Below are 12,218 nucleotides of genomic sequence, written 5' to 3'. Positions count from 1 at the left end.
GCTGCTTAACTACTTGCACTTTAACGTGTTTTCGAATTGCTAGGTGGTCAGGAGCAGGGACCGAGCAACGGGAGCTCACCCTGTCGCGGGGATTCGAACCGCCAACCTTCCAATCGGCAAGCCCAAGAGGCTCAGTGGTTTAGATAACAATGCCACCTGTGTCCCCAAAGAAGAATCTAATTGCAAATAAATAAATAGATGGCAATGCACTTTAAAATAGGACTAGGATGTAACCCACAGTGCTGATAATTAATTGGGAGGGCAGGGGCTATGCCCATATTATATTATAAGGGTTGTGGGTCAATGGTAGGGCATCCTCAATGGCATCGCCAAGTAGGGCTGCGGACGTCCTCTGTCTGAAAAACCTGTCGAGCTGCTGCCAGCCAGTGTCGACAATACTGAACTAGCTGGACCAAGGATCTGACTCAGTGCGAAGCAGCTTCCTGCATTCAAAAAGCAAGAAAACCATCCCGTGCCACTACCTCTCCTCCATGCCTCCGGCAGACGGTTGACCTTTGACCTCCAACGCAAGACGCAGCAAGCCCCTGAATGGCAAAAACAGGAAATTAAAGGAAATTAAAGGTAAAAGGACCCCTGACCGTTAGGTCCAGTCGTGGCCGACTCTGGGGTTGCAGCGCTCATCTCGCTTTACTGGCCAAGGGAGCTGGCGTACAGCTTCCGGGTCATGTGGCCAGCATAACTAAACCGCTTCTGGCAAACCAGAGCAGTGCACAGAAACGCCATTTACCTTCCCGCCGGAGTGGTACCTATTTATCTACTTGCACTTTGATGTGCTTTTGAACTGCTAGGTTGGCAGGAGCAGGGACCGAGCAACGGGAGCTCACCCCGTCACGGGGATTCGAACCGCCAACCTTCTGACCAGCAAGCCCTAGGCTCTGTGGTTTAACCCACAGCGCCACCCGCGTCCCTAAGGGAAATTAGGGCCACTTAAAATCAGTGGGTGCTCACAAGCTAGACAGGATCGCTTAACTCAAATGGTTCTAACGAATCTATCGGCTAGCTTCTTGCTATGTACAAGGGAATGTGCTTCGCTACTAGCTCACTAGGGTGAGCGAGGAAGGATAATATTTAATCAATATATCCTCTTCTATTATCCTCAACATTCCCACAATTAGATACCCCTGATCATAGTGAAAAACTTTAAAGACTGGTCTGGTTTGCACCCAAGAATATTGGGAATTGCAGTTCACCAGCCCAGCTCTCCCAAGAGTGCTCAATTTCATACTGCCACCCAAGACTTAGCACCCATTGGCTACTGAAGATGCTAATTGGATTTGCTTCCTGTGAATTATTCTATTAAAGATTTCCTGTGCTTCTGCAAAACCCCAGGATTCCAATTCTTCCCTCTTCTTTCTGGGCCTTGCTTCTATCCTCACTAAACACCAGCATTGGCTGTGATAGGAACCATTATCACTCCATCTAAACGGCAACCATGTTCCAGGGGCCCATACAGTGGTGCCCCGCAAGACGAATGCCTCGCAAGACGGAAAACCCGCAAGACGAAAGGGTTTTCCGTTTGCGAGTTGCTTCGCAAGACGAATTTCCCTATGGGCTTGCTTCGCAAGAAGAAAGCCCATAGGGAAATCTCCGGGGACCTCTTTTAAATGCTGGCGGTGGGGAGCAAAGCCTCCCCCCCCTCCGGCCTTCAGAAGAGGTCCAGGAAGGCCGGCGGGGGCCGAAAGGCTTTGCTCCCCACCGCCAGCATTTTAAAAGCAGTCCGGGATAGCAGGGAAGCGCTTCCCGCTATCCCGGACGGCTTTTGAAGGCAGGCGGGGGGGAGCAAAGACTTTCGCCCCCCGCCCGCCTTCAGAAGAGGTCCAGGACCTCTTCTGAAGGCTGGCGGGGGGCGAAAGTCTTTGTCCCCCCTGCCTGCCTTCCCAGGGGCTTTTAAATCGCCCCGGACAGCGGAGAAGTCCTCCGCTGTCCCGGGCGATTTTAAAATGCTGGGGGTGGGAAGAAAAGCCCTTGTCCCCCCCCCCAGCCTTCAGAAGAGGTCGGGGGACAGACTGTCCCCGGACCTGGTCTGAAGGCGGTTTCCATAGGAACGCATTAATTGATTTTCAATGCATTCCTATGGGAAACGGTGCTTCGCAAGACGAAAAACTCGCAAGAAGAAAAAACTTGCGGAACGAATTAATTTCGTCTTGCGAGGCACCACTGTAGTTACATATCTGCATATACAGAAGCCCTGGGGGGTTTGGATTTCACTAGCACACCCTTCAAATGAATCCCCTGGCAAAATTTGCCACAAGCTCAGCTCCTGCTCCGTGACTGCAGTCATGGGATTGTTGTCTATGGTGTATGTTTTCATTCCACAGAGTGGAAAGTGACGGAGACAGGATGTTTGTGTTACTGTGTTCCGTGAAATGGGACTCTTGTCCTTTGTTCCTTTTTCTCTTTGCTGTCTGATGCTAGAGAGAGAGGGAGCCATGTTGCAGCGCTCCGTGTGTGTTTATATGTAAATAAAGTAGATTAGCCAAAATGCTGAGTTGCTGAGGTCTGTCACGCAAGCTGTGAAGACTCTGTGGATCCCTAAGTGTGCTGGTGTCTGTTGGCATCGGTCGCTGTGATGTTCGGGCTGAAGAAAGCTTTTGAAGCTCCCGAACAATCAACCAGGAGGGAGAGAACATGCCAGTTGGGCATGTGTCTCTGCCAGGGTCCTACTCAAGTGTAGAATGAGCTCCTGACAAAGGTCACCTGCAAGGTGGATCCTCTTTGAGTTTCTCGGAGCAAAAACAACCATCCCAGAGGGGCGCCGCAGCGTGCAGATACGTACTGGTAGAATTCCCAAATCTTCTTTGCGTAATGCTTGACCTCCTCTTGCGCCATGCTGAGAAGATGCTTGTTTGCTCCGATCCCAGAGTAGCTGGCTTGGAACGCCAACGTCAGAGCCTTCAGGAATTTCCCCAGCGGGTGCAGAGAAGATTGCAGCGCCTGCGAAAGCGACGGGAAAACATAGCCTCTTCAGACTGAAGGCAAGACTCAGCTATTGGGAATTGATTTACAGTGGTACCTCTAGTTGCGAACGGAATCCGTTCCGGAGCCCCGTTCGCAACATGAGCAGAATGCAACCCGCGTCTGCACGACTGCGTGTCGTGATTCGCCGCTTCTGCGCATGACGTCATTTTGAGCATCTGTGCATGTGCGAGTGGCGAAACCCGGAAGTAACCCTTTCTTGTACTTCTGGGTCCCCACGGGATGCAACCTGAAAAGACGTAACCTGAACCGAACGTAACAAGAGGTATGACTGTACAATGAAATGAAAAACATGTTTAAGACAACGTTTGTTAAAAAAAAAACACCCAGAAGCCTTTTTGTTAGGTATTACAGGACAGGACTTGCCAAAAGACTGGAAGAAGTTTTTCATGCACGCTACAACAGCGGCTAGGATCTTGCTAGCCCAAAAATGGAAAGATGAAAAGACACGAAAGAAGAGTGGCAAGCAAAACGTATGGAATATACCAAAATGGAGAAGCTTATTGGTAAACTTACAGATAAGGAAAACAGAGACTTTAAGAAAGATTGGGAACCGTTTATGTTGTACATAGAAAAATATTGTAAAGAAGTGGACTCACTAGCAGGGTTTGAGCAAACACAATTAAGAAAACAAGTGTGAAAGTTAAGGAGCGATAACTGGGAAAATAAAGTGTAAGAGGTCATTTGGAAAGATTTGGTATAAAAATGGTAAGAATGTAAGAATCTTTAGTTAAAAGATTTCAGAATTAAGGTAAAATAAAATAAGCAGAAGAAGCAAATATTTAAAGAACCAGAAGAGGAAGTTGAGAGAGGTCAAGGGTGGGTGTGGGTGGGGGATATTAAGATTAATATATATCTTCTTGTGTTGATGATGATTATGTTGAATATAAAATTGTAAAACCAATTAAAAAAAAAAGATTCAAGGCTAGGTTGGCAGAAGCTGGGACCGAACAAGGGGAGCTCACCCCGTCGCGGGGATTTGAACCGCCGACCTTCCAATCGGTTTAGACCACAGCGCCACCCGCGTCCCCAATATTGACATAAGGCATAATACAAGTTAATTTGGGGGCTAAACTAAATTTGGGGGTGCTGGGCAGATCTTTGCATCCTGGGGGCACAAATGCTAAAGACAGCGTCTCCACCTCCATCCTTCTACCCGGACACTGAGGTCCAGCACCGAGGGCCTTCTGGCGGTTCCCTCATTGCGAGAAGCCAAGTTACAGGGAACCAGGCAGAGGGCCTTCTTGGTGGTGGCGCCCACCCTGTGGAACACCCTCCCATCAGATGTCAAGAAAATAAACAACTTCCAGACTTTTAGAAGACATCTGAAGGCAGCCCTGTTTAGGGAAGCTTTTAATGTTTGATGTATCACAGTATTTTAATATTCTTTTGGAAGCCGCCCAGAGTGGCTGGGGAAACCCAGCCAGATGGGCGGGGTATAAATAATAAATTATTATTATTATTATTATTATTATTATTATTATTATTATTACTTGGCGTTATCAGAATCACACTCTAACCAACAGAGCTATTGTGCAAACAGCGTGGAACAAATTACCTGGTGCAGATAATCTTGCAGGTCATCCTTCTCCTGGTGTTCAATGAGTTCTTCAAGGTAGTCAACTTTCTTGGGAGCCTCTTCAGTCCCTCTGAGAGGACAAAGATTAACAGAGTACAGTAGTCCATCACCACTCAAAACGTCTCCTAACACGATTTGCCACCCATTTTTTATTCTTGTCCAGGCAGAATGATGGGGGTGGAGATGCTCCTTGAGGTTCTGCCTGGACACGGAGGTCCAGCTCCGAGGGCCTTCTGGCGGTTCCCTCCCTGCGAGAAGCCAAGTTACAGGGAACCAGGCAGAGGGCCTTCTCGGTGGTGACGCCCGTCCTGTGGAACGCCCTCCCACCAGATGTCAAAGAGAAGAACAGCTACCAGATTTTTAGAAGACATCTGAGGGCAGCCCTCTTCAGGGAAGTTTTTAATGTTTAACAGACTACTGTATTTTAATACTTTGTCGGAAGCCGCCCAGAGTAGCTGGGGAAACCCAGCCAGATGGGTAGGGTATAAATAAATTATTATTATTATTATTATTATTATTATTATTATTATTTATTATACTGGGCTGAGGCCATTTAGGGCTTGAAAGGTCAGCACCAACACTTTGAATTGTGCTCGGAAACGAACTGGGAGCCAATGTAGGTCTGGTCCGGGGTTATATGGTCTCGGCTCCCATTTCAAATGTGACCTGAGTTCAGATTTCGCCCCAAGCTCTTCTACTCACCTGTGGCAGAAGAGGTACTCCTGGGATTTCCTCAGTTCTTTGCTCGTCTGAACGTGGAAGCCCATGAAAGCCTCCTCTGTTTCCCCTTGACCGCCTGAGCAGATGAACTCCAGGAAGGGACTGTAGAGGCCTTCCCATCGTTTCTCTACCGGGAACACTTCCTGACCCAGCTGTCTGAACAAGGAGAGAAAAGTTTCTCAGACGAGGTCTCCAAGAATCACAGAGTGAGAAGGGACACCGAGGGTCATCTAGTCCAACCCCCCGTGTCACCGAGTTAAAAACAAAAGAGGAGTGCAATTGGGTAAAATTGATGGCAGTTGCAGCCAGACAGGCTATAGCGAGTGACTGGGAAAATGCAGAAGAGTTAAGGGTGAACCAATGGAGGGAAAAACTGAATAATATTATAATTTTAGAATACCTAACTGTGCAGATACATAGAATGAAAGGGTTTAAGGTCAGTGAGAAAGAGGAGGATTGGTTTGAGAAGCTACTGAATTATTTGAACAATTTGGAGTAATTAAAATGTTAAAAGTTAAATAAACCTTGTGGAAGGAGGAGTGTAAATGTATATAGAAGCGTACATATGGTTGATTTGAATATGTTATTATTGAATAATATTGAATATGTATATTATTGAATATTGTATTATTGAATATGTATCAGCTGCCTGGCGGCGGGGTTTCACTGTGTTTTGGTGGTTGGTAAAAAATAAAAAAATTATATATATATATATATATATATAATCAATCTAGTCCACCCCCCTGCTATGCATTCAAATTCACACAACCCCTGCCTTCCCGTCCCTTGATGGCTGCAGAGTAACGGAGGCAGCATCCCTGTGTGAATGAGCCAAGAGAGGAAGCGTGGTGCAGTGGTTAGAGCAGCCTCTCTCAGATGTTCTTGAGCTACATCCCTGACCACTAGCCAAGCTGGCTGGAGGGGGGGGTGATAGGAGTTGTAGTCCAATGGCATCGTAGGTGGAGAAAGCCTGGATTAGTCACTACCTTCTCCCTGCCTCCCTCTCAGGGTTGCTGTTGTCGTGGGGATTGAATGAGGAGGGAAAGGGCCATTTTAAGCTCCTCGTTGGGGAGGAGAAAGATGTGGTGTAAATGCAAGAAATAAATTAAGATCAAATCGCCACAAACGATCCTTCACCCCAGGCAACGCTTCTCCATTCCCACATTGGTTGTCTTCTTTTAATTATATTTATTCCTCGCCTTCCCTCCGAAGAGCTCAAGGGGGCAGCAAAAGCACAGACTCTAAACGTGTTTGCGTCGTGGTAAAACAATATCGAAATAATCGCAATAACCGTGGTTCCTACTCGCCTCCGTCTTCACCCTCAGAAAAACAACATTGTGAGGGAGGTTAGGCTAAGAGGGAATGGCTGGCCCAAGATTCCTGTGTGGAAGGGGGTTGGACTGGATAATAATAAAATAATAATAATAATAATTTATTTATTTATTTATATCCCGCCCTCCCCAGCCAAAGCCGGGCTCAGAGTGGCTAACAATAGTAACAGGTTCCCTCCTGACTCAACAATCCTATGAAATGTAGGCAGAAAGTTGCCCCCGCTTTAGGCCAAAGCACTGGTACTTAAGAGGTTAACCAAGCTCTCTTTTTATTAATCGATCTGTCTATATAATTTTTATTAAATTTTCTGCCTGCGATTCAATGTCTGGGGCTGCTCTAGCAAAATAATCAAAATATAATTTTTATTACATTTTCTGTTTTACAATTTAGAATATTCACTTACACAACCTTAAAATATCAGTCACTTCCCTTCTTCCCTTTCCGTGGTTCATTTTACATATCATAAATCCCTGCAGATTTTACATAAACGAAAACCATTCTGTATTCCATTATTACTTCCATCAAAACGTATTTACACTGTTGAATTTATCTGAAGGCTGCCAACATTTTCAAGTGTACACAATTCCCCCCATATAGTCAATAAACATTTTCCAATCTCCTTTAAATGAATGTTCCCTCTTGTTCTCTTATTCTATAAGTTAGGTCTGCAAGCTGCGCATATTCCATCAATTTAAGTTGCCATCCTTCTTTGGTTGGGACCTCGCTTGTTTTCCATTTTTGGCCTCTGAAATATACTCAGAGTCGCAAAGTGATTTCATGCTCTTTATTCAGCTCATAGTGGTGAGGAGGAATGAATGAAAGTCCCCTCACAGTATCTGCTTTATATACATTATTTACACAATGGGCTGCACATGATTGGTTAATTCTGGAATTCTACTGTAAGCCAATCAGGTTGTGGATTCACTTATATCTGGAGCATGTTTGGGTGGTTCCTGCCAACCAATCATACTGCTGCATTGTTCTAGGACCAATCAGACTGCTGCATTCTGAATCCTATTCTTCTAGGACCAATCAGACTGCTGCAATTTGGATCCTATTGTTCTAGGACCAATCAGACTGCTGCAGTTTGGATCCTATTCAACTCAGTACATAACAGCCTCGGGCCGCTGTAGTGGCATACATAAATAACCCTTCTTGACACCTGGGAATTTCCATCTGAATTATCCCCCACCCACCCAAAAAAGGACTCTGGCTTTTGGGGGAAAGGTGCTTTTAAACCTTATTTTCACTTCATTATAAATTATTTTCTGGCCCACGTAGGACCAGTCTGGATAGTTAGCCTTGGTGAAGACTTGACCTTTTCATCCCCAAAAAAGTTTTGGAGTTTCTGCTGAAATGAGGCTGCATTTTCATGTTGTATTTTAATCTTGTTTTTTAAGTTGTATTTCAATCAATTGCTTTATATCTGGTGTCAGCCACCCTGAGCCCAGTCTTGGCTGGGGAGGGCGGGGTATAAATAAAATTATTTACAGTGGTACCTCAGGTTAAGTACTTAATTCGTTCCGGAGGTCCGTACTTAACTTGAAACTGTTCTTAACCTGAAGCACCACTTTAGCTAATGGGGCCTCCTGCTGCTGCCGCGCCACCGGAGCACAATTTCTGTTCTCATCCTGAAGCAAAGTTCTTAACCTGAAGCACTATTTCTGGGTTAGCGGAGGCTGTAACCTGAAGCATATGTAACCTAAAGGGTATGTAACCTGAGGTACCACATTATTATTATTATTATTATTATTATTATTATTATTATTATTATTTCCCAATACTTCTTTACCCTTTTACAAGTCGACTACATATGAAAGAACGTTCTTTCAGAGGTAAACCACGCTCTCGACTCCCACTTACAGTTTCTCTGCGGTGTCATCCTGTTCACCAGACGTGTCTAGGATTCCTTGAGTCTGCAGCCCGTGGGTCGATTTGCTGCTGAACGTGCCCTCCAGGGTGAATCCGTTTGGGAAGGTCAGCTTGCCCTGAAAACCATCCCCAAAAGACAGAGTTAATTTTTCATTCATTCATTCAAAACCATACCTTTACACGCAACTCCAAATATTCATTAATGCCCCCACTGTTCTCCAGGCAGAGTAAGTCCAAGAGCAGGGGTTGTCAAGACCTCGTCCTACACTCGAGTAGGACCCTGGCAGAGACACATGCCCAACTGGCATGTTCTCTCCCTCCTGGTCGTTCGTTCGGGAGCTTCAAAAGCTTTCTTCAGCCCGAACATCACAGCGACCGATGCCAACCGACACTAGCACACTTAGGGATCTGCAGAGTCTTCGCAGTTGCGTAACAGACCTCAGCAACTCAGCATTTTGGCTAATCTACTTTATTTACATATAAACACACAGGGAGCACTGCAACATGGCTCCCTCTCTCTCTAGCATCAAACAGCAAAGAGAGAAAGAACAAAGGACAAGAGTCCCACTTCACGGATCACAGTAACACAAACATCCTGTCTCCGTCACTTCTCACTCTGTGGAGTCAAAACATACACCGTCATGTGATAGACAACAATCCCATGACTGCAATCATGGAGCAGGAATTCTAACAGGGGTCAGCAATTTTTTCAGCAGGGGGCCGGTCCACTGTCCCTCAGACCTTGTTGGGGGCCGGACTATATTTTCTTTGGGGGGGGGGATGAATGAATTCCTATGCCCCACAAATAACCCAGAGATGCATTTTAAATAAAAGCACACATTCTACTCATGTAAAAACACGCTGATTCCCGGACCGTCCGTGGGCCGGATTTAGAAGGCAATTGGGCCGGATCCGGCCCTCGGACCTTAGTTTGCCTACCCATGTCCAAGAGCAACACAGTTCCTCCCGTGAAGCTTACATACCCCAAGGAAGTGACACAGCAGTAAAGGGGAAAAGGTTGAGGAGGGAAAAGGAGAATGAAGCAAACACGAAGTTCTTCATGTTACGAAGTTCTCATGATGACCAGAGAGCAGTGCCGGATTTACGTATAAGTTAAACAAAGTATAGCTTAGGGCCCCACTCTCTTGGGGCCCCCAAAAAAATTAAAGAAAAAAAACAGCTGGATGTACATTTCCAAAATATAAGATAAAAAACAAATAAAATGGCTCTAGATACCTATGAGGTCCATAAATTACCATATAGCATATATTCAGCACAAAAAGGCAACAATTTGTTGTTGACAAAGGACAGCTGGACATCGAAAGCACAGTGGTGCCCCGCAAGACGAATGCCTCACAAGACGGAAAACCCGCTAGACGAAAGGGTTTTCCGTTTTGGAGGTGCTTCGCAAAACGAATTTCCTATGGGCTTGCTTCGCAAGACGAAAATGTCTTGCGAGTTCCTGCGGGATTCCCCCCCCCCTTTTCCCCAAGCCGCTAAGCCGCTTATCAGCTGATCCTAAGCCGCTAAGCCGCTTAACAGCTGATTCGCTAAGCCGCTTATCAGCTGATCCGCTAAGCCGCTAAACCGCTTATCAGCTGATCCGCTAAGCCGCTAAACCGCTTATCAGCTGATCCTAAGCCGCTAAGCCGCTTATCAGCTGATCCGCTAAGCCGCTAAGCCGCTTATCAGCTGATCCGCTAAGCCCGCTAAGCCGCTAATAGCGCTAATCCGCTAAGCCGCTAATGGGCTTGCTTCGCAAGACGAAAAAACTGCAAGACGAAGAGACTCGCGGAACGGATTCTTTTCGTCTTGCAAGGCACCACTGTACTCCATTACCTTCAGTAGCAGAGGGCCGCATCAAATCTAAATCTGGCCCTGCCAGCATCTTAAAAGCATGGCTTTAGGAATATTTTCCAAACAGCACACTCTTTCTGGACCCAAATGTGGTCAGTTAAGCCCAGTTCGCAGCTTCTTAAGCCCAGAGCAATCGAAAAGCCGAGCCCACAACTCACTTTGCCGACAAAAGTCAAGTCTCTGGTGAAGTTTCCCACAAAGATTGAGTCATCTTCCAGGAGGAGCGTCCCAGGTCCCTGCAGATCGTAGGAAAGAAGGGGAGGTAAATTAGCAAAACATGCCTCCTAACTGAGCATACTTAAAAAAGGAAGGTGGAATTATGAAACCCATATAACATTGTGCAAACTTGACTAACTCAAATGACTTTTTATTTTGCAGAAGTTATTCTGATGGAACTCTTGAGTCCAGGCAATCCTCCGCCTCTGCAAGCGTCTATCTGCACTCATACGGGCTAGAAACTTTTCTTCCCTTTTAAAAATAAAAAGTAGGAAGAAAAGTTAGCTTCTGCTGGTTCAAATTTCTCTTAGGTCCTTCTCTCACAGCCTCCATCCTTGCAATATGATACTGGACCGCTTTGCAGGGATGTTTGTAAGACTTGCTTTGGCACGACACTTGAGTAAATTGGCAAAAATCCAAATCGAATACAGTGGTACCTCGGGTTAAGAACTTAATTCGTTCCGGAGGTCCGTTCTTAACCTGAAACTGTTCTTAACCTGAAGCACCACTTTAGCTAATGGGGCCTCCCACTGCCGCCGCGCAATTTCTGTTCTCATCCTGAAGCAACCAGAGGTACTATTTCTGGGTTAGCAGAGTCTGTAACCTGAAGTGTCTGTAACCCGAGGTACCACTGTAAGTATAGGAAATGTAAAGAAGGTTCTTTTTATCATACATGGTGGCCTTGTAGCAAGGTTAAAGCTTGCTGGAAAATGATATATAATGAATTGGAAAATGTGTTTAAATTAACATTTGTAAAAAAAAAAAAAAAAAAAACAGAAGCTTTCCTTTTGGGAATTATAGGGACAGAACCACCCAAACTGTATAGAAATTTATTCATGTGTGAGACCACAGCGGCAATAATGTGTGAGACCACAGCGGCAAAAATGGAAAGAAGAAGAAGTCCCAGTGAAAGAAGAATGGATACAAAAACTTACGGAATATGCAGAAATGGCAAAACTTACCAGAAAAATAAGAAATCAAGATAAACTTTTTTTATATAAAAGAATGGAATATTTACAAATAAACTATAAACAGATAAAAACATTGGCAGGATTATTGTAATAACCTGCAGTTTTATAAAAGAGTATATATTTAAAGTGGATGAATATATGAGCAAATTAAGCTAATTTGGATATGCAGAAACTATGAAAAATAAATTTAAGGAACCGCAGAAACAGGGGGAAGGAATGTCAAAATGACTGTAAAATTATTGAAATGTATAAAATTGAAAATCATAATTTTATTATTTTTTTTTAAAGAAAGCACTTGGTGAAGGCTACCTGACAAGCCTGCATGAGAGTTCAAACATTTTATTTCCCGGTGATCCTTACCACCATTTTATCCATGTGGAAAGTTCTCTGATAGCAGACGCCCGACTGCATGAGCACAAGCCCCGGTCCATGTCTCTGGTCTTCCTGCCACATCCCAATGTACCTCTCCCCTCTGAAATAGAACGAGAGGAATCACAGAATTGTAGAGTCGGGATATGCCACTGCCATAATATCAGGATGAAAGCCAAATAAATCATTCCGACCATATTCTCTTTCTGCAAACCTCATTACAGTGGTACCTTGGTTCCCAAACTTAGTCCGTTCCAAAACCAAAGCGTTCTAAAACCAAGGCGTGCTTTCCCATAGAAAGTAAT

The 12,218-nt window shown here is 45.1% G+C and overlaps 1 protein-coding gene across 4 annotated transcripts in view; it reads right to left on the bottom strand.

The window, feature by feature from the left end:
• ALS2CL (ALS2 C-terminal like) overlaps positions 1–12,218 on the bottom strand; it is a 93,883-nt gene that overhangs the window by 18,460 nt on the left and 63,205 nt on the right. For all 4 annotated transcript variants that reach the window (XM_083466694.1, XM_083466697.1, XM_083466696.1 and 1 more), the window contains exons 14-20: positions 11,905–12,016; positions 10,516–10,593; positions 8,492–8,616; positions 5,279–5,452; positions 4,556–4,646; positions 2,798–2,955; positions 483–545 (exon numbers count right to left, since the gene is read on the bottom strand). In XM_083466694.1, the coding sequence (XP_083322820.1) occupies positions 483–545; positions 2,798–2,955; positions 4,556–4,646; positions 5,279–5,452; positions 8,492–8,616; positions 10,516–10,593; positions 11,905–12,016 (801 nt within the window). The remainder of the gene's footprint in view (positions 1–482; positions 546–2,797; positions 2,956–4,555; positions 4,647–5,278; positions 5,453–8,491; positions 8,617–10,515; positions 10,594–11,904; positions 12,017–12,218) is intronic.

This window comes from Podarcis liolepis (assembly GCF_965112155.1).
Source record: "Podarcis liolepis genome assembly, chromosome: 12".
Taxonomy (NCBI): Eukaryota; Metazoa; Chordata; class Lepidosauria; order Squamata; family Lacertidae; genus Podarcis; species Podarcis liolepis.
Note: the sequence above shows the minus strand (reverse complement) of the source record. Positions and strands in the feature narration are given on the sequence as shown.